The sequence below is a fragment of the Podarcis filfolensis genome (assembly GCF_964270895.1).
Source record: "Podarcis filfolensis genome assembly, chromosome: 2".
Taxonomy (NCBI): domain Eukaryota; kingdom Metazoa; phylum Chordata; class Lepidosauria; order Squamata; family Lacertidae; genus Podarcis; species Podarcis filfolensis.
Window position 1 is genome coordinate 100293317 of NC_139605.1, and position 23593 is coordinate 100316909.

At 44.3% G+C, this 23593-nt stretch overlaps 1 protein-coding gene across 1 annotated transcript in view; it reads left to right on the forward strand.

Annotated features, from left to right (window-relative positions):
- Positions 1-23248, forward strand: part of FAM20A (FAM20A golgi associated secretory pathway pseudokinase) — a gene marked incomplete at its 5' end in the record, with an annotated part of 44059 nt that extends 20811 nt beyond the window's left edge. The window contains 10 exons of the mRNA XM_083598811.1: positions 2015-2196; positions 4061-4111; positions 5761-5839; positions 7509-7601; positions 12100-12215; positions 12991-13171; positions 14341-14450; positions 16850-16931; positions 18889-18948; positions 22717-23248. Of these exons, the coding sequence (XP_083454937.1) occupies positions 2015-2196; positions 4061-4111; positions 5761-5839; positions 7509-7601; positions 12100-12215; positions 12991-13171; positions 14341-14450; positions 16850-16931; positions 18889-18948; positions 22717-22978 (1216 nt within the window). The 3' untranslated portion in view covers positions 22979-23248. The remainder of the gene's footprint in view (positions 1-2014; positions 2197-4060; positions 4112-5760; positions 5840-7508; positions 7602-12099; positions 12216-12990; positions 13172-14340; positions 14451-16849; positions 16932-18888; positions 18949-22716) is intronic.
- Positions 23249-23593: the final 345 nt, after the last annotated feature.

Here is a 23593-nt window from a genome sequence, read left to right on the forward strand (position 1 = left end):
ACCTGCATCCGAATGGAGACATAACAATAGTTTTATGCTATTCTATAATTTATTATTGAAGCAGGCATTCCTCACACCACATCTGAAGAGAACACAATTAACATGGTGTTCTTATTTTTTAAAAAAATGGTGTGTGTACTAACACAGATGGACATGAGTACGAAGTTACTAGATATATATATCTGTAAGAGGTTGACAAGTCATTATGGTTTGGAAAAACCCCAGTGGCCCATGATTTCTCAGTGGTCTTTGAAACCACAATGTCTCCTTGCAGCATAACTTATGAAGAGGTTGAAGACTCAGCCTCTGATCTTGAGAGACTTGAGAGCATCTGCTTTGCCACACAAAGTAGTTTCCGGATTTTCCTCGTGGAATTTCGCCCAGCATTTGTATATCCAGCAAATGTCGGATTTCCTCATCCTGTTGGTTTTATGGTTTGGCAAAAGAAAAATGCTAGCAAGCATATAGAATGTTCATTTTTCTACAAGGGCCAAAGAGAGAGGCAGGGGCAGGGACAGCGAATGTGGGATATTTTGGAGATTAGTACAGTTTCGCTCTGTTGATCTTGATCTCCTTCACCATGGTGGTGCAAGCTTCTGGGAGCTGTTAATGGTGCCAGCAATTATCAATCACAATTAAAATTGCATCCCAAATCTAGAAAACCCCATCTTGGGCCAGGCAGCCAATGAGGGTTCTTCTGAATAGCAGCAGCAGCAGCAGCCCAGTCTATGGCCAGTGCAGTTTTTTAACTGTTCCAGCTTGCTACAGACCCAAGACATAGGCTGAGATCCCACCACCCAGCACAATCTTGCTCCCCCACCAACAGCCTTCATTTGAACAGTTTTGTCAACACCTTGCTTTCCAAATGATGGCCCGCTGTACCGATGGAGGTTTGAATCACTCAGTCATTAAGCAAGTGGAACAGAACTTCCCCTCCCTCTCTTCTTCCTAACTGCCTCCTCTGCCCCAAATCTGCTCCAGAGCAGTGTGGAAAACCCCAGATAAGACTTGGGAGTGCAGTGAGGGAGAGGAATGTACTATCACATGGGGGGAAGTTGTTCTGTTCCTGCAATGGCTTCCAGACCCTCCAAGTGTCCCTATATTCCAGGGACAGTCCCAGATTTACAGAAGCCATCCCGGTTTCTGATTTGATCCCAGAATTTTCCGCTTTTCCTTAGGACGTCCCTGTTTTCATTGGAGAAATGCTGGAGGGTATGGAGTTATGCAACCCCCAAGCCAAGGAGATAAGTAACTATACAACCTTTAGAAGAAATCTGAAGGCAGGCCTGTATAGGGAATGTTTTATTATGTTTTCATATATGTTGGAAGCCTCCCAGAGTGGCTGGGGCAACCCAGTCAGGTGGGTGACAACAACAACAACAACAACAACAACAACAACAACAACAACAACAACAACACCTTGGTTTCCGAACGTCTTCGTTTTCGAACATTTTGGTTTTCGAAAGCCGTAAACCCAGAAGTAAATGCTTCGGTTTTCAAACTTTCCTCAGAAGTCAAACATACCACGCAGCTTCCATACTGAGTTTTCCTCTTTGAGGCTTCCATACCAAGTTTTCGGTTTTCAGTCATTTTGGAACTGAAATGGTCTTCCAGAATGGATTACTTTCGAAAACCGAGGTACCACTGCACAGTGGTACCTCAGGTTAAGAACTTAATTCGTTCTGGAGGTCCGTTCTTAACCTGAAACTGTTCTTAACCTGAGGTACCACTTTAGCTAATGGGGCCTTCTGCTGCCGCCGTGCCGCCATGGCACAATTTCCGTTCTCATCCTGAAGCAAAGTTCTTAACCCGAGGTACTATTTCTGGGTTAGCGGAGTCTGTAACCTGAAGCGTCTGTAACCCGAGGTACCACTGTAATTGAATAGGACGTCCTTGCTTTCATCAGAGAAATACCGGAGGCTATGGGCTTCATTGTATACAACCCTGAATGTGCGAATGTGATTTATCTGAGGGGCTGATTTTGTGTGCACCTTCTTTTCCATGTGTGCATCAGGAGACACAAGATTTACAGAGAGGAGCGCAACCTCACCTCGGACTCAATAACGCAGCTCAGGCAAGAGGCAAGCTGGCTCCAATTCCACCTGGGAATCAACCGCTATGCCTTGTACCCACGGTCTAGCCCTCCAATTGACCAGCTCCTCCGGGACACGCAAAACTTTGGAACCATCAGCGCTGGTAAAGCTTCCTTTCTGAGAAGGATTAAAATTTACAGCATGCAATGCTTTGAAAGAAAATGTGATGAAAATGATGTATAGGTGGTATATTACCCCTGTAAAATTAGCTAGAATGTATAAAACAAGTAATAAATGTTGGAAATGTAAAGAAAAGGAAGGAACTTTTTATCATATGTGGTGGGAATGTAAAAAAGTGAAAGACTTCTGGGAAATGATATATAATGAGATGAAAAAGATGTTGAAATATACATTTATTAAAAAACCAGAAGCATTTTTACTTGGCATTGTAGGGGATGATATTAATAGACAGGATTGTAAGTTGTTTTTATATGCAGTGGTGGCAGCAAGAATATTATTGGCACAAAAATAGAAGCAAGAAGAATTATCGACAAAAGAAGAATGGCAAATGGAATTAATGGACTATGCAGAATTAGATAATTTAATAGGAAGGATTTGAAACCTGCGGGATCAGAGATTCTTGGAAGACTGGAGTAAATATTTGAACTATTTGAAAAGAAACTGTAATAAACAGATTACGCTAGTAGGATTGCAAGAAGTTCTGTAAGGAGGATTATTTGAAACATTGCAAGAAAGACTATGATGAGAATTATTAGTTAAGGACAATTAAAAGTAATAGAGAAATTAAGAAATGCAGAACAAGCAATAGAGAACGGAAAATCTTCAGAAGTTGTTGACGGAAGTCTAAAATATTGTATAAGAAAAGAAGTTATGTTAAATAATTGTTGGAAATGATATGTTTAAAAAAAAACCAATAAAAGGTAAAGCTTCCTTTCTGAACTGCCACCTCCACCAGATCATGAACTACAAGCGCAGAGCAAGCTTGGGTGAATGCATGCCTGATTAGGGGCCGGGTTACTTTTTTCTTAATGAAATGCCACTGCAGCCAGCTACCCACTAATGTGGATAGGGAAACCCTGGGCTTTAAGGGGCTCCCTTTGTCTTTAATTAAACACTTCCCGTTTGCACATTCAGTCCATTTTATTGCTTTCCGATGAGCACAAGTAAAGAGAGACAACAAAGGGGTAGTTTGTTAATTGCCCTTGGAAAAGCTTCCTTTAATTATCACAATGTCCATTACAGTCCCCATGAAAGGGAAGCACTTTGATTACTGGTTTCCTCCCATTATTATTGTTTCGGTCTCCATTTTTTTGGTAGCTAATAATATCATTTTGCTCTAAAATAGAGGGAAAGGTCATTAGAAGAAAACACATATGAAGACCTGCTTTCGAAAGCCCTCTTGATTACAAAAGCAGTTTCCACCACATGACATAGTGGGCTGCTCTGGTGTTTTAGCAATTAAACCTTGAATGCATCCAAGAGTGGGCCTCTAAACCTGGCTGTGGATTTTACCCTCTCCCCACCACTGAAAACTCCCCACCCTCTCCATGCCAAAATTTCCCATACAGTGGTACCTCAGATTAAGAACTTAATTCGTTCTTAAGGTCCGTTCTTAACCTGAAACTCTTCTTAACCTGAGGTACCACTTTAGCTAATGGGGCCTCCTGCTGCCACTGTGCTGCCGCCATACAATTTCTGTTCTCATCCTGAAGAAAAGTTCTTAACCTGAGGTACTATTTCTGAGTTAACGGAGTCTGTAATCTGAAGCATCTGTAACCTGAAGCGTCTGTAACCCGAGGTACCACTGTAGTGCTCTTGTCATGACTAAAGGAGACCCAAAATATGCTCCCCCTCCCCCAAAAAAATCATCATCGTGCAGAGTGTCAGAAGACCTTAATACCCCCTGCTAGGACAATTACATGAGTTCTATCACACACCGCATCTCCTAAAAAAAAGCATTCCTATTGGGTGATCCTGAAGCTCATGGCTTTTCGTTTTCATTCCAGATTACAGCCAGGACGAGAAAGCATTGCTGGGTGCCTGTGACTGCACACAAAGTAAGTCAAGTGCCTCAGTTTCTACGAATCACAGGAATAATAAAACCATAGAATCTTAGAGTTGGGACCCAAAGGGTCATTTAGTCCAACCCCCTACAATGCAGGAATTTCATCTAAAGAATCCCTGACAGCTGGTCATCCAACTTTGTTTTTAAAATTTCCAATGAGGATGAGGAGAGGAAAATTGGAGAAATTTTAATAGCAGCGTTCTCTATTAACATGGCCATTAACAAAGCCATTACATGGATTATTAGTTTGTGTTTTGTGCCACCCTAAAATTAACTTTGATCTGCTGTTGCTGCTGCTGCTTCCTTCCTTCCTTCCTTCCTTCCCTTATTCCATAGATATTATAGGTTTTGTTTTGCATTTTCTTACGCTCTGTAGGCAACCACCTCTATATGCAAATATATCTTAATTACGTTGTGAATATTACAAAAACCGAGCTGGGTCAGTAATCCAGAATTCTTTTAATCAGCTTGGCGTACATGGAAACGAGCCACTTAAATTCGATGGAGAGCCTTTGACCCAGAACACTTCAATCAAAGTTATGCCCCTAAATTGAAATTTTCATGTTCATAGAACAGCAGCCTGCTCTGGCAAGGCATCCCTCATTTCCTAGTGGAGTAGTAGGCAAAGTCTAGATGCTAATAACGGGTTGGAACAGAAACGCAGAGCAAAATGAGCCGCTGGTTTCAGTCCCTCTCACCCCCACCCATACCTGTAGTGTGTGTGGCTTGTCTCTCTAAGAAGCAGGCATAGCCTGTAAGAAGAAACTCATTTCCCAACCTTGGGGGGGGGTAGTCCCCCCCTAGTTAACTAGGAACTAGTTGGAACCTCAGTCTTGGATATGTAGCAAGTCCCCCTGTTATACAGAGTGCTGTTCTCCTGAATTCAACACAGCACTAAGTGGGTTAGGCATTGCAGAACAAGGTCTGCTCGTGCAAAGGGACTTTCCCCCCTCCTCTCTGTGCCCCCCACATTAGGGGTGTCATTGAGGAATTCAAATCTGCTTTTAGCTTCATAAGTCTACATTCGATGAAGAAACATATAAACTGCATTTGGAAAACCAAAGGATTTTAATTTTACCTTCTTAAAATGTCAGGTAATGCTAAAAGATCATAATCATAATAATAATCAAAACAAAAAAATTTTTTGTTTTGACTATGGCAGACCAACACGGCTACCTATCTGTAACCATAATAATAATGTTGTTGTTGTTGTTGTTGTTAAGTGTGTGTGTCTAACAAACACTAAAAGTATTTGGCAATCATTTTTTAAGGATTTCTATGCAATTTTACACACATTTTGCTTACCAAGCAAAGCTAAATTATATTAATTTAACCAAAATATAATTTGAATTCCCAAGTCATGTAACAACTTTTGAACAACTCTGATTTTTGGAATTTGAAAGTTGAAGAATTCAGTACACCTTACCTCCGCATGTATCCTCAGCATGTTTTAGGGCAGATTTAGGGGGTGTGGGGCAAGGACTGAGGGGATAAAAGCCCCATTGCATGAGTGGAGCTCATTCCAGGCAACAACTTAGTTGAATCCCACCTGAATAACTTGCCAGGTTAACACTAAAGAGTTTCCGTTTTCTCAAAAGTCTGTTTGAACAATGAGCTGAGCGTCTTGGTTTCACTTTCCAGTTGTCAAGCCCAGCGGTGTGCACCTGAAACTAGTTCTGCGGTTCCAGGACTTTGGCAAAGCCATGTTCAAACCCATGAGGTAAGCTCAGTTCACCTGAAAACATTTGCCTAGCCGTTGCTGTTATTTATCTTGTTTGGTATGGTGTGCATTTTCATCATGATGACACCACCATGAACAGAGGGGAAAGTGCAGTGGTAAATCCTGGGTGGTATTCAGTGGTGACTGTTTACAGAAGGGAACCATTTAGTGGGACAGGAGAAGAGTTTGAAGAAGAGTTTGGATTTGATATCCTGCTTTATCACTACCCTGAGGAGTCTCAAAGCGGCTCACAATCTCCTTTTCCCTTCCTCCCCCACAACAAACACTCTGTGAGGTGAGTGGGGCTGAGAGACTTCAGAGAAGTGTGACTGGCCCAAGGTCACCCAGCAGCTGCATGTGGAGGAGCAGGGAATCGAACCCAGTTCACCAGATTACAAGTCCACTGCTCTTAACCACTACACCACACTGCCACTTTCACTGATTTTCCCCACTGCCCCCAGCAGTACCCTACACCCCCTTTAAATATGCTTCAATCTAGAACAGATTGGTGGGGCAGTACAAAGTGCTGCAAGGGGGAGTGCTAAAAATTGCCTGCCTCCCTCCTCGTTCTGCTAACAGATTGTCTTCTGTCAGAGGACCTTCACCAGTAGATGTCAACCATTCTTAATAAGGCACAAAGTTAAGGAATAAGGTTGTGGGCAGGGAATTAAATGCAAAAAGAAAGAAAGACGTGAAGTGTATTGGAGCATTCTTGCTTTGAGGGAACAGGACATTAGCTTTCCCTTTCCACTCTGGCACGAGTTGGTAACTGGAATCAGTTCTTCCACAACAAGGGTGAGGAAGATGTTCCTGGACCACAGCTCCCTTCCTCACTGGCCATTGGCCATCCTTGGGGGGAGGCTGATGGGAGTTGGAGTCCAATAACATCTGGAAGGCCTTACTCAATAAAGGGAGAAAGAGGGAGGAAAAGCACACAGGAAGTGTGAGAATGAGGTATGTTTACTTAATTGAAATAAAAATGAGAGCTGCCACCTGAGCAACTAAATCTTAACTGATTACTTGTATGAGGTTTTTATTTTATTTTTTTAAAAAATCAATTGGATTTTCCCCCTCTAGAGACTGAAGAAAATGCTTCTCATTTTTAGATGATGCAGCTTTATGTCACAGCAGGAGCCATCTTAGAAGAGGCATTCCCTTCGTGTGAGAGAGTACAAAATGACTCTTCTAAGATGGCACCTGCTACCCACCCACAGGTTTTGTAAGCACTTGCTTGGCAAATAATATTCTGATTATATATATTTTATTAATTGTCAATTCTATCATAGAGGTGCTCCTGATGAATCAGTCAGCAGAGATTACTAGTTAGAAAATTAAAAAAAAACAAAAAACCACCAACAGCCCACTAACATTAATTGAACACAATTAAAGTTAAGCTAAGGTTGAAGGAGGCCTTATTATTTTTGCAGCCCTCTTGTGCAGACTTGCCTCACCTTTAAAAAAGGGGGTAATAGGTACCAATTTTCTGTATTTTAGAACTCTAAGCACAGAGACACGTTAACACAGAGATGATTTCACAGTCGTCTGTTCTGACAATCATTTGTCCTCCTTCTCTAATTGTACCATAAATACTCTCCTTGCACTCAGGAGGATGTCAACAGTTATGCAGAAGGAATCTCCTTTCTCTTAGTGACCCCTATCTTCCTTTCAGACAGAAACGAGATGAGGAGACTCCAGAAGACTTTTTCTATTTTGTTGACTTTCAAAGGCACAATGCAGAAATAGCTGCCTTCCACCTCGACAGGTAATTTGATGCTCTTGCTCACCCCTTCTTTGGACATATATTTGGGGCCTAACCTTACTTCAGGGAGAAGAAAACAAGAGCTGCAGTGCTCAAAAGCCCAAGGAATGGTAGTGTTGCCATAAGAAGAGATTCCTTAAAGGTAAAGGTAAAGGTACCCCTGCCCGAAGGCCAGTCGTGTCTGACTCTAGGGTTGTGCGCCCATCTCACTTAAGAGGCCGGGGGCCAGCGCTGTCCGGAGACACTTCCGGGTCACATGGCCAGCGTGACGAAGCTGCTCTGGCGAGCCGGCACCAGCGGAGCGCATGGAAACGCCGTTACCTTCCCGCTATAAAGCAGTACCTATTTATCTACTTTCACTTTTAGGGGTGCTTTCGAACTGCTAGGTGGGCAGGAGCTGGGACCGTAGACGGGAGCTCACCCCGCCGCGGGGATTCAAACCGCCGACCATACAATCGGCAAGCCCTAGGCGCTGAGGATTTACCCACAGCGCCACCCGCGTCCCCCAGAGATTCCTTAGGAGAGGGGATTTAGGGATCTGCATTCAGATTTCAACAATACAGTGGTACCTCGGGTTACATACGCTTCAGGTTACATATGCTTCAGGTTACAGACTCCGCTAACCCAGAAATATTACCTCGGGTTAAGAACTTTGCTTCAGGATAAGAACAGAAATTGTGCAGTGGCAGCAGGAGGCCTCATTAGCTAAAGTGGTGCTTCAGGTTAAGAACAGTTTCAGGTTAAGAACAGACCTCCAGAACGAATTAAGTTCTTAACCCGAGGTACCACTGTATATGATGTCTGTTTCAAGCTGCCCATAGTATGCCTTTCCTGGTATATGCGTTCTTGTTTTGGGAGCAAACCATTTCAGTGGCCACAGGGATAAATATGGGCATCTGGGATCATCAGGAAAGGCTATGGCAGCTCAGTGGTGGAACATCTGCATTGCATTCTGAAGGTGCCAGGTTTAATCGCCACCATAACCAGGTAGGGCTGAGAAACACACACACACACACACCCCTGTCTGAAACTCTGGAGAGCTGCCAGTTTGTATAGATAAGTGTTGCTCAAAGTGTTGCTCAAGCCAGAATCCTTGAGCTGGTGGAACAAGTTAGTTGGATCCCACCCAGGAGAACAGACTAGATGCTGGACTAGATAGGTATTTGGTCTGATCTTATGTTCTTAAAGCACATGCAGGCCAGAGGAGCTGCCACCAGCACAGATGAGGAGCATGAAGCAAATTGTCTGAATTTTCCAGCACTTGTCACAATATGTTCCTTATTTTCAAATATCGCTCCCTACTCCAAACCGTTCCAGCTCCACAGGACATTACGTACATCCCTGGTTTTACACTCCTGAAGTGTGAATCTTTTCCATTTCCTAATAGAAACTGTAACCGGGCCATCCCAAAAGCTAGATCAGGCTTGCACAACATGTTTTTGCACCACATGTTAAACACCAGCTTATGCATGTATGTGGCAGCCTATTATGGGCTCAATCCATCTCCTGCTTTAGTTGCCTGTCAAGACTCTGGCGGGCTGCAAAAATATGGCTGCATTTGGCGCGGTGTGTCTCACCAAGTCCTCAGTCAGACCCAAGCCAAGCTTTTGTTTTGTTTTTCTGTTGAGCAACAGGCTAAAAAGCGAGTTCCAGCCGACTTGGGGGCATTTTTAAGTGGCTTCTGTGCCAGTATTAGTCAGTCTGCCTGGTGGTTACTGACTCACCAGCCAATAATGTTTTGCTCTGCTGAGAAAACACCACCGAGCCCACACAGCACCATTTGCAATTTTCGGTGGTTTGAATCAGCCTAGGCAGTAGAAATATATGTCCCACTAGGAAGGGTCTTCCAAGAGTTTGCAGGTTGTGCAAAGCTCTCGCATGCACGGCACATACAGAGCGTCCATCAAGAGCCTTTCTGAATTGCCTCTGCACCGACGGCAACAATAGCAAAATGGCGGCACAACAAGTGAGGCTGCAGCTGGTCTGCATATTTGTAGACTATACATGGTTGAGCATGAGCATGCAGGAGATGTGCCAAGACACAAAGAGAGGACATGTTTTTGGATGATGGGCCACTAATGGGGACTGAAGAATGAAGAAAATCTTCATGGAGCTGCTTATGTTGACTGGCTACACACACAAACACACACACACCAGTGACTCTCAAAATATAATGTGCAATTTGGAGGAATAGGAAGTTGCCTTCTACCAGTGTTTCCCAAACTTGGGTCTCCAGCTGTTTTTGGACTACAACTCCCATCATCCCTAGCTAGCATCCCATCAAAGATGATGGGAATTGTAGTCCGAAAACAGCTGAAGACCCAACTTTGGGAAGCACTGCCCCTGTACTGCCCCGGGTTCCTCTAGCTCAGGATTGTCTACACTGACTGACAGAGGCTCTCCAATGTTTCAGGAAGGGCTATTTTTCCTCGGCCCTGCCTGATGAACTCGGGCCTTTCTGCATTCAGAGCAGAATGCTTTCTGCTCTACCACTGACCAATGGGCTTTCCCTTAAGACCTGTGATGATCAAGGCTCCCTGGTGACTTAAATATTAACAACAGCAGTGAATATTTTCCTCCACTTAACAGCACAGGACTTGATGCTTTGCAGTTGTTTGCTCTTTGAGCTGCGTTATCAAAGCTTTGTTTTACTAAGTATTTGGGAACACACACACCCCTTATTATTTTTTTAAAGTAATCTGATGCAAAGGAAGACATGACTGTTCTTCTTTCAATAGGTATGTAGAATTTCAGCAGGAGGGGGGAAACCACCCCTCATTTATTCAACTATTAAAGGCAGAGGGGTCTTCCCTCTCCTGAGCCACTGGTTGTCCCAGTCATGTTGCACCTATTCTCTGGATACTTGGAACGCAGGAAGTGTTTTTATGCCAAGCCAGACGACTGATCCATCCAAATCAGCCTTGCCTACAGGCTCTACACTGAAGGACAGCAGCTCTCCAAGGTTTCAAAAGGGTCTCCTTCCTGTTAGGTTGTGGGTGAACATATCAGATGACACAGCGATTCTTCAAACAGCTCTTGTTTATTCACAGGCCAGGACAGAACTGAACTGAAGGCTTCAGCCAGCCTGCTTATATAGAGCTCCACTAGAACGCAACAGTAACCATTTTCTGTAACTATCCAATCACTGAACGTCACTTTCGATCCCTTATTTGCATAACTATCTACAGTATCCCCCTGCTGGCCCAGGGTGAGAACTTCAGTACATAACACTTCCAATCCCTGCCCTGGAATTAAAGTGGGAGATCTTCTGCCCGCAAGGCATGCTCTCTGCCATCAAACTACAAATAAAAACCATGAGCTGCAAAGGAAACGGCTTATTTGGGGATATTTCACCTCAAGTCACATTTCTGCCCCCAACTTCTGTTGCAGAAATTCATCATACAAAAAGGATGAAAGTTGAGGTCCGATTTAAGAAGAACTGAACCTATGAATCATACATTTTTATCAGTCAGCTGAGTGCCTCTCTACAAAGGAGGCCAAAGCTTCCTTTTTCTTTCTCACCCTGAAATCTTGGCAGTGAAACGAGTGTTTTGGCCTTGCACCATCTGTCATTTATTTACTATGATTATTCTAAATTGTCCTGAGGCTTAAAACTGTTCCCTTATCTTGTAAAAAGGAAAGAGTTGTCCTTTTCTTTATTGGCAGGAAAATTTTAGAAACCGGGTGTTGGGCACAAAGCAGGCACAGCCTTTTCCTCGGTCAACCCCTTCAGTCATTAAACCAGATCACATTCCAGCTTTGCTGAGGTTCTGTTATGTGGGGCACTTAGCACACAATTTAATCTTGCCCGGACTTAATGGACAATGCAATGTAAGCCCACAATGTAAAATCTAGCTTCACAATTCTCAGCTGGCAGTCATTATTCAAAATAATCTAGTTGGGAGAATAGCCAGCGCTTCACTAAATCCAATAAAAGTAATGTAATATATAAACCACGTTGAGGAATGCAGGGAACTTTAAAAGAATGCTCTGAAGGAAACAGAATTGGCACATTCTTCTTCACACACAGTAAACTACAGATAATGCCATCGTAGCAGGCAGACCCATTTGGCTGGATTCCTACTCAAGAGCGCACTAAATATATTGGATCAGCAGGCCAGATCTGGTCTGGGGAAGTGTGCTCAGTTTTACAATGGGATGAACAACTCCCCCTGCTATGGATTAATGGGAAGGGTCTGCTACTTCTGTTTACTCTAAGAAATACAGTCGTACCTCGGTTTTCGAACAGCTTAGTTCTTGAACGTTTTAGCTCCCAAACGCCGCAAGCCTGGAAGTGACTGTTCTGGTTTGCGAACTATTTTTGGAAGCCGAACATCCAATGGGGCTTCCACAGCTTCCGATTGGCTGCAGGAGCTTCTTGCAGCCAATCGGAAGCCGTGCTTTGGTTTCTGAATGTTTTGGACTTCTGGAACGGATTCTGTTCGACTTCCAAGGTACGACTGTACTTTCCTAGCTGTTGCCTCCCTTCTCCCCACTGCAGAATCCTGGATTTCCGCCGCGTCCCTCCAGTGGTTGGGAGAATGATTAACGTTACAAAGGAAATCTTAGAGGTCACCAAAAATGAAATCCTGCAAAGTGTCTTTTTTGTTTCACCAGGTAAGTTTCACCTGCGCTATCTGCAGAAGAGGAAAACAACAGCTTTCCAGAAGCTGTGGTTTTAAGAGCTGCTTCAGACATGACACATATATCTCTTCTACGTAGGAAAAAACATGCACAGTGCAAACCACACAGTGTGTGTGACATGATGATTGCCCTTGCATCTCATGCTGTGGATACCATGTGCTAGGAAGCTCTGGCATATTTGTTTGTTTGGAAAAAATGGATGAGCTGGCCATAGCTTTCCAGAGAGTGTACATGCAGCAAAAACAGTACAAACAAGATCAGCATTTGTGATAAAAGCAATTTTTCTTTTAAAGACTAGTATTTGCCCAGGACATTTGTCACATGTGAAGTGGCCATTGTACTCCTCCATCAGGAAGAGTGTGGCCTAGCGATGCTTGCTCTGCTTCCTTAATAAAAGGCAAATGATTTATACGATTTGAAGAGAAATGTTTGCTCTGTTTTGCTCTGCTTCCTGGCATCTAGCCTTGTCAGTGATAGGGGACCATGCTGCTACTGCCTATCCCAAATGTTCAAAAAATCACAAGCCACTCCACAAACCGTTGTGATTTATGAAGTGTATAAATAAAGGTGGGTTCAAAATGATGCCTCATATGTAACTTAAGATGTTATTTCCCCTGTGATCTTAATGACATATCGCTTTTATATGAGAAAATAACTGATCTCATGTTTTCACCAGGGTCCCCCAGATTCTTAAAACTGTGCAGCATTGCATTAGCCCTCTCACTCACAGATTCTGCTCTCTCTGCAGCCAGCAATGTTTGTTTCTTTGCCAAATGCCCTTATATGTGCAAGACAGAATATGCCGTGTGTGGGAATCCTCACCTGCTGGAAGGATCCCTCTCTGTTTTCCTACCATCTCTCAACCTGGCACCAAGAATCTCCATCCCAAACCCATGGATACGATCCTACACCTTTGCTGGAAAAGAGGAGTAAGTGGGTAAATGAATCTCTCTCTTGGCCTGCCCTTAACTCGTATTCTTATTTATATAGCACTTGAAACTTACTGCATATTTTGCAGTATTTGTTGGGCTTAGCAGTCCTTCAGACGTCGGAAGTATTTCTATTTTATGAAGGTTAAACTAAGGGTGTCGTCCTAAGCATGTTCAGCTTGCTTCACCAAACTATTGTATTGCTGTTTCACTCAAGATGCGGGTGGCACTGTGGTCTAAACCACTGAGCCTAGGGCTTGCCAATCAGAAGGTCGGCGGTTCAAATCCCCGTGACGGGGTGAGCTCCTGTTGCTCAGTCCCTGCTCCTGCCAGCCTAGCAGTTCAAAAGCACGTCAAAGTGCAAGTCGATCAGTAGGTACTGCTCCGGCGGGAAGGTAAACGGCGTTTCTGTGCGCTGCTCTGGTTCACCAGAAGTGGCTTAGTCATGCTGGCCACATGACCCGGAAGCTGTACGCCAGCTCCCTCTGCCAATAAAGCGAGATTAGCGCCGCAACCCCAGTGTCATCCGCGTCTGGACCTAATGGTCAGGGGTCTCTTTACCTGTACCTTTCACTCAAGAACATGCCTGAGAATGACTTTACTGAATGTTTATAGAGGAGGCACAGAAGACCTGTTCTATCTCTGAACAAGTGCCTGGTTGAGAATCACCACTGTTTTTTTGGTGCAAGAAGCATAAGCTTTTGTACATCGATAGATCACTTGGGCCCCACCCATATACCTAACTTTGGTTTGTTAATATCATTTCAGAAAAGCATGGGTATGTTGTTCCTTTTACCTACCACTACCAGAACAAAACAGGCCGAGATTTGATACCACCAGAAGTATCACTGGCAAACTCATTCCCACACAGAAGAGATTGACAACTCTTCTAGAAAAGTAGCTACCTGCTCAAAAGCAGCACGGACCAGGTTTCCCCAATGGATGGTGTTTGGCCACAACTCCCATCAGCCCCAACTTGGTGCCCTCCAGAAATTGTTACACCGCAACATCTGGAGGACACCAGATTGGGGAAACCTGATGTTGTATATCCTTACTAAAGAGCCAGTGTAATAAATGCAGGACTAGTTCCCAACTATTTCAGAAAATAGGGAGGAACTCCCAGAATAGTTGTGCTAGCATTCAACCCCTTCCTTTGGCGTTTCTCTCAGATGGGAAGTGAATCCACTCTACTGCAACACAGTGAAGGAGATTTATCCTTACAGCAGCGGCACTCGGCTACTCAATATCATCGACATGGCAATATTTGACTTCTTAATAGGTAAGTGGGAAACAGCAAAGTAATAATTAATCTCATGGATCTGACACACTGTCGCGGATGTTGCAAATGTCGCTTGCTATGTTGAAACCAGATGGCTTGTAAATAGTTTGGCAGCACTGGTAGCATGTTTTCTGCTCTGAGATCAGCTTGTTTCTAGCCGTTATGCAAAAGTTTTAAAACACCAGTGACCTGTATGTCAGCTTCGCCTTTGAGCCAGTGCCACCAACTGGGCTCAACTACTTCAGCCCCGACTGGGCCAGGAGAGCTGGGGTAGCACTTCCAGAGACCCTCTTCTGCAGGAACAGGTCTAAGTGCTGTGGACTCACAACTCAGAGCTGTGAGCACCGAACTCACTTCCAGAAGACAGCAGTGCACAGCAGAGTATAGCAGAGCATAAATCACTCGGACGACAGCGCTGAAGAATATCTTCTTTTATTCACTACAGCTACTGTACTATACAAAATATACACAAATGGAGACGCTGGACTGCACTGAGTGTTACAGCTGCTTTCTGCAGTGACCTTATCTACACAGAGATAACACTCAGTCTCCCCCTTTGAAGTGAGGCTGGAGCAGAATAAATAGCAAGCACAATCCGCCCCCTCCTCTCTGGAAAATGAGCAGATTCTTGCAATGGGAGGGGTGAAATCTCCTCACTGTATGCATCTAGTTTGCTAAAGGCTTATAAAGCAGAAATGGAATAATAATAATAATAATGAATATATTTATACCCCACCCATCTGGCTGGGTTTCCCCAGCTACTGTGGGCGGCTTACAACACATAAAAAATTGTAAAACGTTAGATATAAAAAAAATCCTGATACAGAGTTGCCTTCAGATGTCTTCTAAAAGTCAGATAGTTGTTTATTTCCTTGACATCTGATGGGAGGGCGTTCCACAGGGCTGGCGCCACCACCAAGAAGGCCCTCTGCCTGGTTCCTTGTAACCTCACTTCTCTCAGTGAGGGAACCACCAGAAAGCCCTTGGAGCTGGACCTCAGTGTCCAGGCTGAACGATGGGGGTGGAGAGACTCTTTCAGGTATACTGCTTAGGGCTTTAAAGGCCAGCACCAACACTTTGAATTGTGCTCGGAAATGTACTGGTTCAGGACCAATGTTATATGGTCTCGGTGGCCACTTCCAGTCACCCGTCTAGCTGCCGCATTCTGGATTAGTTGTAGTTTCCGGGCCACCTTCAAAGGTAGCCCCATGTATAGCGCACTGCAATAGTCCAAGCGGGAGATAACTAGAGCATGCACCACTCTGGTGAGACAGTCCACCAGGTGGCAGGTAGGGTCTCAGCCTGCGTACCAGATGGAGCTGGTAAACAGCTGCCCTGGACACAGAATTGACCTGTGCCTCCATGGACAGCTGTGAGTCCAAAATGACACATCACATCCTTTTTCTACTGCTGCTGCCTCCTTCTCCTTGGCCCGATCTTTCCTTTAGCTGCAGGAACCAAACAAATAGGAATCTTCTTTGCAATGACAGTATCAGGCTTGAATCCCTCCTGTTCCAGTTTGGGGCCATGGCAGAAGCAAGAGGTTAAAGCCCTCCTGGTTTAGCTCCTAGTGCAATGTTCCCACTGGAAAGCCATGGCAAGCCACTATTTTTCAGGCTTAGCTCCTAAAGGGATGACAAGAGTAAGCTCCCCTCGCTTTTGAATTGCTGCGACAAATACTTTCCCTATAGCATTCCCCTTCAAAGTGGCCTGTCTCTCTGCAGATTTCTGGCTCAATGCAACCAAAGGTAAGCAGCACTCCTAAGCTCCATTGATTTCAGTGGGGGAGTTGAAGCGCATGCCGAAGGCTCATCCATTGATCAACAGGGTTTTAAAGTGCTTAACAGCTGGATGCATCAAGCCTGCCCTCTGAGAGTTCTAGGTCAGTCCTAATAAAATAGAATGGTGATGGATCTGTTGGAAGAAAACAAGTCTAAAACGGGGGGAAACTCTAAGCGTGTCTAAGTGTTCATAACTAACATCAAGTATTTCCTCTCCTCCCTTAGCCAATGCAGTTACACTGTCATTCATTAGTATCCCGTCATCTGACATTGTGTAGGCATTTCCAAACCATGTTATTTATGTCTGTCTGCTCCTATCAGGGCATCCCACTCCTTCAAAAGTAACTCAGTGGGGTTATTTTCCTGCCGTATCCCATCATGCATCCTTGCAGAACTTTGGAACAAGTAGATATCACAAGCCTATCTTATAAGCAGCCATTTGATCCAGATAAAAGCCATTTTTGTGTCTTCCTCACAGTTTCCTGCTTAGTTTCAAAGCTGCTATTAATACATTGATATTATACCTCAGATAATGTGTCTTGCATGAGAGATCTCAAACAGTTGGATTGGGTTAGTACTCTGGAACTACCAAATGTTTTTCCTTCTCTGTTTTGAAAGGCAACATGGACCGTCATCATTATGAGATGTTCACAAAGTTTGGAGATGATGGCTTTTTGCTCCATTTGGACAATGCAAGAGGGTAAGGAACCCCACAAATTGCATCTGGGACCTAAAGGGGGAAAGAGCTGGTGCTGTGGGGAGGAATAGTCCGTCCTGGGTCTCAGGAACAAGACTCAAGAAGTTACTCTCCGAGTCTTGGGATATAAATTCTGTGGAACCCCTCTTGGAAACCATGTGACCAGGCAGAGTCTTGAACTAAGGCCTGTGTTGGCTTAAACACTGATGTAACCATCATCGCCATCATCCCAGGATTCTGGGAATTGTAGGAGGAGGGTGAGCAAGAGACTTGCATTGGAAGATTCTGCAGATGCTCAGTGAATTCTGTTGAACAATCATGGCAGGTTCTTACTGAATCCCCAGCAGGAATTCTACCTCATTCATGAAGGTACACAGCACAATGGCACATGAGGCCATTGTCACAAATAGCAAGATAGATAAACTTTATTCGCATTAGCCAACGGCCATAGCAACATAAAACAAGCAATATATACAATTAAAAAGACAACAGTGGGTAAAAAGGACAGTCAGATGACCAAGATTATTGTTCAGATAGTGGGCCTTAATCTCATTACACCCTTGATAAACCTAGCAACCTTTGTTGTTGTCTGATCATTTTGATCTGATAAAAGAAAGAACAATGTGGCCACAGATGGGCGGCCTGGGATGGTAAGTAAGAGTGGGGTGATGATCTCATTCCTCAGATCTTTATAAAGGGGACAGGACAGGAGAACATGAGCCACTGTTTCCAGATTACCATCTCCACATGGGCAGAGTGGTTTCTCAGTTGGAATCTTTTGGTATCTGCCCTCAAGTACGGCAGAGGGCATCACATACAATCTGGCCAGTGTGAAGGCACGTCTGTATTTTGGGATAGTTAAAATATACAAATAGCAATAAACAAACAGCAAAAGGGGCACATCTATCTGTGGACCACCAGCTTCCCCCAATCTGGTGCCCTCCAGATGAAGATGGGACTACAACTCCCATCATCCCCCATAAATAGCTATGCTGGCTGGAGAGCATGAGAGTTTTTCATCCAACAAAAAATCTTCTGCAGAGAAGCCATTAATACTCTACAGCAAATCTTCTCATAGTGCATCTAACCCACACTACATTAAAATCTGAGAGGGTCAGAAACCACAAAACTGACCGGCTGCTACAAACATTTATTTATTTAGCCCTGGAAGCAAATAAACTAATTTGAAAATAAATACTGTGCTGTTTATATTCCTAAGGCATTTGAAATGCAAATATTTGCATTGGCTTGCGGCCAAATGCAACAGGTAATGTCACAAGTCGTGTGTAAATCCTCAGTTACAGATTTTCCCATAAATGAAGAAGATTCAGGTAAATATATCCATATATAAGTAACCTTTGGTCTCCTGTGCTTTCAATTTAAGATTTATAGTATGATTTCCCATTTCATATGACATCTGAAGGCAGCCTTGTTCAGGGAAGTTTTTAGCGTCTGTGGTGTGGTGTTTTTATGGTTTTTTTGTTGGGAGCTGGGGCAACCCAGTCAGATGGGTGGCATATAAATAATACATCATCATCAACATCATTATTATTATTGAATTTCTTTTGAAAGCAGGTACAAAAAAAAACAACCCAAATTGACACTATTAACCCCCCTCCCCATCCCATTGCTATATCCCATCAACCTGATTTGCATCAAAAAGCTCAGGTTAAATTGGAAATTTTTTCAGATGCCTTGGTGTGTGATTGAATTTAGCATGTTTATTTTTCTTGTATTTAGTAGACAACATTAAACGCATTGCAACTGCTAAGTTTGCCTAATTCTGCATTTGCAATTGGCATCCATTCCATGTTACAGTTTGTGGATTTTTCTCCATGGAAAAATAAGAGCACTGGGACATTTTCTGCCTCGTGTCACTAATCACTGTACTTGAAGCATTCCAGTCTCTGAAGTCTTGGGTGGTTTGGGCACACCTTTTACATTTTGTTTGTTTCCATAGTTTTGGGAAGCATTCCCATGATGAGATCTCCATCCTGGCTCCACTCGAACAGTGTTGCATGTAAGTGTCATTCCCAAGTTATTTTGGATTGAACTGAAAGGCTCAATTGCAGCTCCCTGGGCCGTAACAAGCAGGTGAACACTTCTTTCACCTGGTGGCAATGGAGTGAGAGACATCACTGCACCCCTTCTCACAGGTCCATTTCTGTGTCCGTCTGCAAAAGCTCCCTAAAATTGCTGGTTAGGAAAGAATGGTGGATAGTACTCTTGGGAACCGGAAAAGGGAATGATGGAAGTCATGAGAATGGTGCTTTCCCATGGCTCCCAGTGTCCCTGGGCACTTCCACAAACAACGCTCATATAGACAGGACCCAAAGCACTGCCATAGCATTTTCCAGCATGTCCACATTGCCCTGTGCCATATAAACTTGAGAAAATGGGGAGGGCTAGCCGAAAAGTCTCCTAGGAGCTACTGTGGGGCTGGGAGATCACCCCATCTCCTGCTGGTTTTGGAGTTCAGGTCATTCCCCGCCGCCCAACATTTGACAACATAATTCACTTCCCCTGAATTATTTCTAAAGCAGACTAGGCCGAGTCTGTCCATCACTCAGAATGAAGTCCCAGTTGCATGCAGACTTCAGCATTTGGATGTGTAACAGGGTGCCCACCCATTTCCCCATCAAACATGCCATTTGTCATAGCTGAAGGAAATTGAGACATTTCTTTTGATCCCTGCCAAGAACACTCAGATTTTATTGTCTTCTAAAGGGACTGAAAGAACCCGAACGCCATCAATTACATCTGTGTCCCCCTCCAGCCATTAGGGGGCTGCTCATAAATTTTACTGCCTGAATCCTCTTCAGGCTACTGCTTTATGAATTCATATAAATCAAAAGCTAGGCCTTTAAAAAACTGTGTCAAGGGTTATTCATCCTCCCTTTTTCCTCTGCCCCACCACATCTTAACTATTTTCACCATACTCCCCCCTGTGTATTTCTGTGCCCCCGGATGTCAGTGGCATCATCCCGTACAGTTATATTGAGCCTCCAGGTTGACTTTCAAAAGCCATTATTCACACCTTACAAGCCTCCTGGCTTATAATTATAGGGTTGCCAATAAATCCTTGCACTGAACTCCAAGTCTGTGTGATTTAAATTGGCTCCTGCTCACACACATTTCCTGAACTAATCTCGTCCTCTCAGCCACAAACTTCTGACTTTTAAATGCAGGCAGCCTGCAACAACATCAAGCACAGGTATAGCATCCAGCCATTTATTTTATCCCTGTGTGAACAGAAAAGAGAATCAGCAATGCAAATTTCACTGATATAGAAGGGTTTTTGCCTTCCTCAGTTTTTGCATTACCAAAGAACATCCCCCAACCCCAGGTGTGCACAGATGCATGGACCTGCAAAGGTTGGTTGCAGGTATGGCTATTGCAGGGTTAGAACTACTCACCTTCCTCTAGCTATCACTTCAGAACAGAAACCCTTCTTTCCTCAACCAGTGGGCAGGTGATGGTGGTTGGTTTTTAAAGACACTTGTCTCATTTAGCTATTTTTAAACATTTGTTCAGGACACGGGTGGCGCTGTGGGTTAAACCACAGAGCCTAGGGCTTGCCGATCAGATGGTTGGCGGTTCGAATCCCCGCAACGGGGTGAGCTCCTGTTGCTTGGTCCCTGCTCCTGTCCACCTAGCAGTTCAAAAGCATGTCAAGTGCAAGTAGATAAATAGGTACCACTCCGGCAGGAAGGTAAACGGCGTTTCGAAGGGGCTTAGTCATGCTGGCCACATGACCCGGAAGCTGTATGCCGGCTCCCTCAGCCAGTAAAGCGAGATGAGCACCGCAACCCCAGAGTCGGCCACGACTGGACCTAATGGTCAGGGGTCCCTTTAACTTTACGTTAAACATTTGTTCAGTTCCTCTTTTCTTAAAAAAATACTTTTTTGAAAAAACTCATGTCAATTCAGATTGAAGAAGAGCAGCTTGTGATTCCCATACAGACCAACCAACTAGCACCATGGACAACCAGCTTCCGCTATAAACCAAAAGAAGTGCTTGCGCCCAAGTCTGATTCTTTGAATAAGGTGGTATGGCAAAAAAAAAAAAGTAGTTTATGGCTCCACTGGGCTCACTCAGAGGGTGGAACCCAATGCAGTGCTGTAAATGGATTAATGCATGTAGGGAACCAGGTCCACTTGTACTACAAGACAACAAGAGGTCCTGGGCCCTAAGGAAGTCAGACTATCCTCCACCAGGGCCAGGCCTTTTTCAGTGATGGCTCCAATCTGGTGGAATACTCTGTCGCATGAGACTAGGGCCCTTCAGGATTTAACCTCCTGTTGGGCCTGTAAGACAGAGCTATTCCGCCTGGCCTTTAATTTGAATTCAGCCTGATCTTTTATTTCCCTTCTCTTCCCTTCCCCTCCCCTTTTTATGAAGATCACCTGCTCCGAGACCCCACAGCAAATTCTCCCCGGGCCTCCTCGCTGGCCCAAGTGGGACCAATTCAGCCAGCTAGCCCTGGGGATTATCTGATTGATTTTTGAATTTTATTGTTATTCATGTTTTTATACCGTATTTTATGCTGTTTTTATAATTAAGTGTTTTAAAGTGTTTTAAATTTGTTAGCCGCCCTGAGCCCGGTTTTTGAACCGGGAAGGGCGGCGTATAAATAAAAATTTATTATTATTTATTATTCTCCTTGACATGCCCCCAAACCTTTTATGGAGTTTTCTCAAAGCCTCCAGTGCAGAGTTAGGGATGCAGGGGTACACAGGAGGGGGTAGGGGAAAGCCCCATTGCACGAACGGACCTCATTCTGCACACATTACAGCTTAGTTGAATCCCAAACGACAGCTATCTATATCCAAAGTCTGGTTTCTAGATTTCTGGCTGTAAGGTTTGGCAAATGTACATGCAGAAACTACTAAAAACAAGGTTGGAAAACATCTCATCTGCAGTCCCACCAGGTATCCCAATTGTGTGCCTGTTTCCCCCAAAGCACGTTATGTCAGGAATGGGGCAGGGTACATAATGTGAGCTCCCTTACCAGCTCATGGCCTTGCTTCAAGAGGGGAAGTGTTCCCTTTGAAACTGCAGCTTAAAAAGAATAGGAAGATGCCTGGGTTTGTTTGTTTTTGCAGGCACCGGCTGAACGGGGAACTTCTTTTTGCAGTGCATACTTGCAAGAAGTTGGCTTATATGCCACCGCCCATTGCCATCAGCTGACGGGCAGGAGAAAGTAGCGCTTTGCCAGTTCTGTGCTCGGCACTTCCCAAAGCGCTGGGCACTGAGCTGGCAATGCCCCTTGTGCTGTAGTTCCCAAGTACAAGAGATTGTGGCAGCCACGTGATGGACAGCTGGGTTATCTTTTGCGGCCCTACTACTTGACATCGTTTTAAGTGGAGGATGTGAGGAAGTGAATCGGAAACTTTCTCCAGTCCAGGCACCTCTGCATGTGTAACTTGACATTCATACTATGTAAACTGCTTAGAAGCCTATTTTGGCATTAAGTGGTGTATGAAATGAACAGTAATAATAAAAGCATGTGCTTCGCAACAGAGCCACAGCCCTTCCCTATATCCCCAAAGCACATTTTACCCTTGCAACTTCACTGCTGAGTATCCACAACCAGCTTCCAAACATCTGGAGATGGGAGGAATGACTTTCCAGAAAGCTTAAGCCACCGCGCTGCTATTATTTATAACTGAGCACAGGTCGCAGCAATGCATATTTAAGTCCATCCAACTTTCAGGAATATCTGAGACAGGGAGGTAGAATTTTGCTTTTGCATAATGAACCTTGTTTTTCCCCGTCCTCCTTCAGAATAAAGAAGACTACGTTATTACGGCTACAGCTCTTGGCGCAACCAGCCTACAAACTCAGCGACATCATGCGGGAATCCTTGCTTGAGGACCGCCTAGCACCTGTACTTACAGAACCCCACCTTTTGGCACTGGACAGGAGGCTACAGATCATCCTGAAAGCGGTGGAGGAATGCATAGAGGCTAATGGAGAAGACAATGTTGTGGTTGATGCTGAGCCCCTGGAGACAGATGCCTTTGACAGAATGACACAGCCAAGCTAGAGACCTAGGGGATAAACCAGAACCTGAACTTTTTAATTGGTGACTGTTCGCCTCTACCCCTGGACAACTGTGATTGACAAGAGGGATGGTCTCTGTCACACCGAAATCTAAACATGCTGCTGGGCAGGTGATTAAAGACTGCACCATGGGTCTGAGTCTCCTTTGCATATGCATAACCAGAAATCTTATCCCATTATCACTACCAGTGACCTTTGTGCATCTTCTCCAGGAGACCTGAATAAATGGGGCACTCTGTAGCTGCAAACCAGACATATTTTGGGTGATGATGTGGTTTCACGGGATCTGCCCATGCCCCTGTTACTTCAGGTTGTTGTGATTTCTTTTGGGGGGGGGACTGGGGTCCAAAATAAAGGGGGGGCGATGAAAGGGAAGTGTGCCTAAAAACGTATCTGTGTATACCCACATCACAATTTAAGGCTATGACACCAAGTTAGCACTCAGGGACGTTCAACAAGTGGATAACCACAACAGAAAGACCAGCAACCCTGGACAAAAGGCGAAGGGGAAAATGCCGGCATGGTGAAGTTGTGGAACTGATACTTCTCCTGGTTATAAATGTGGCAGCTTACAGGGAATAGTATTGGAAGGCATGCC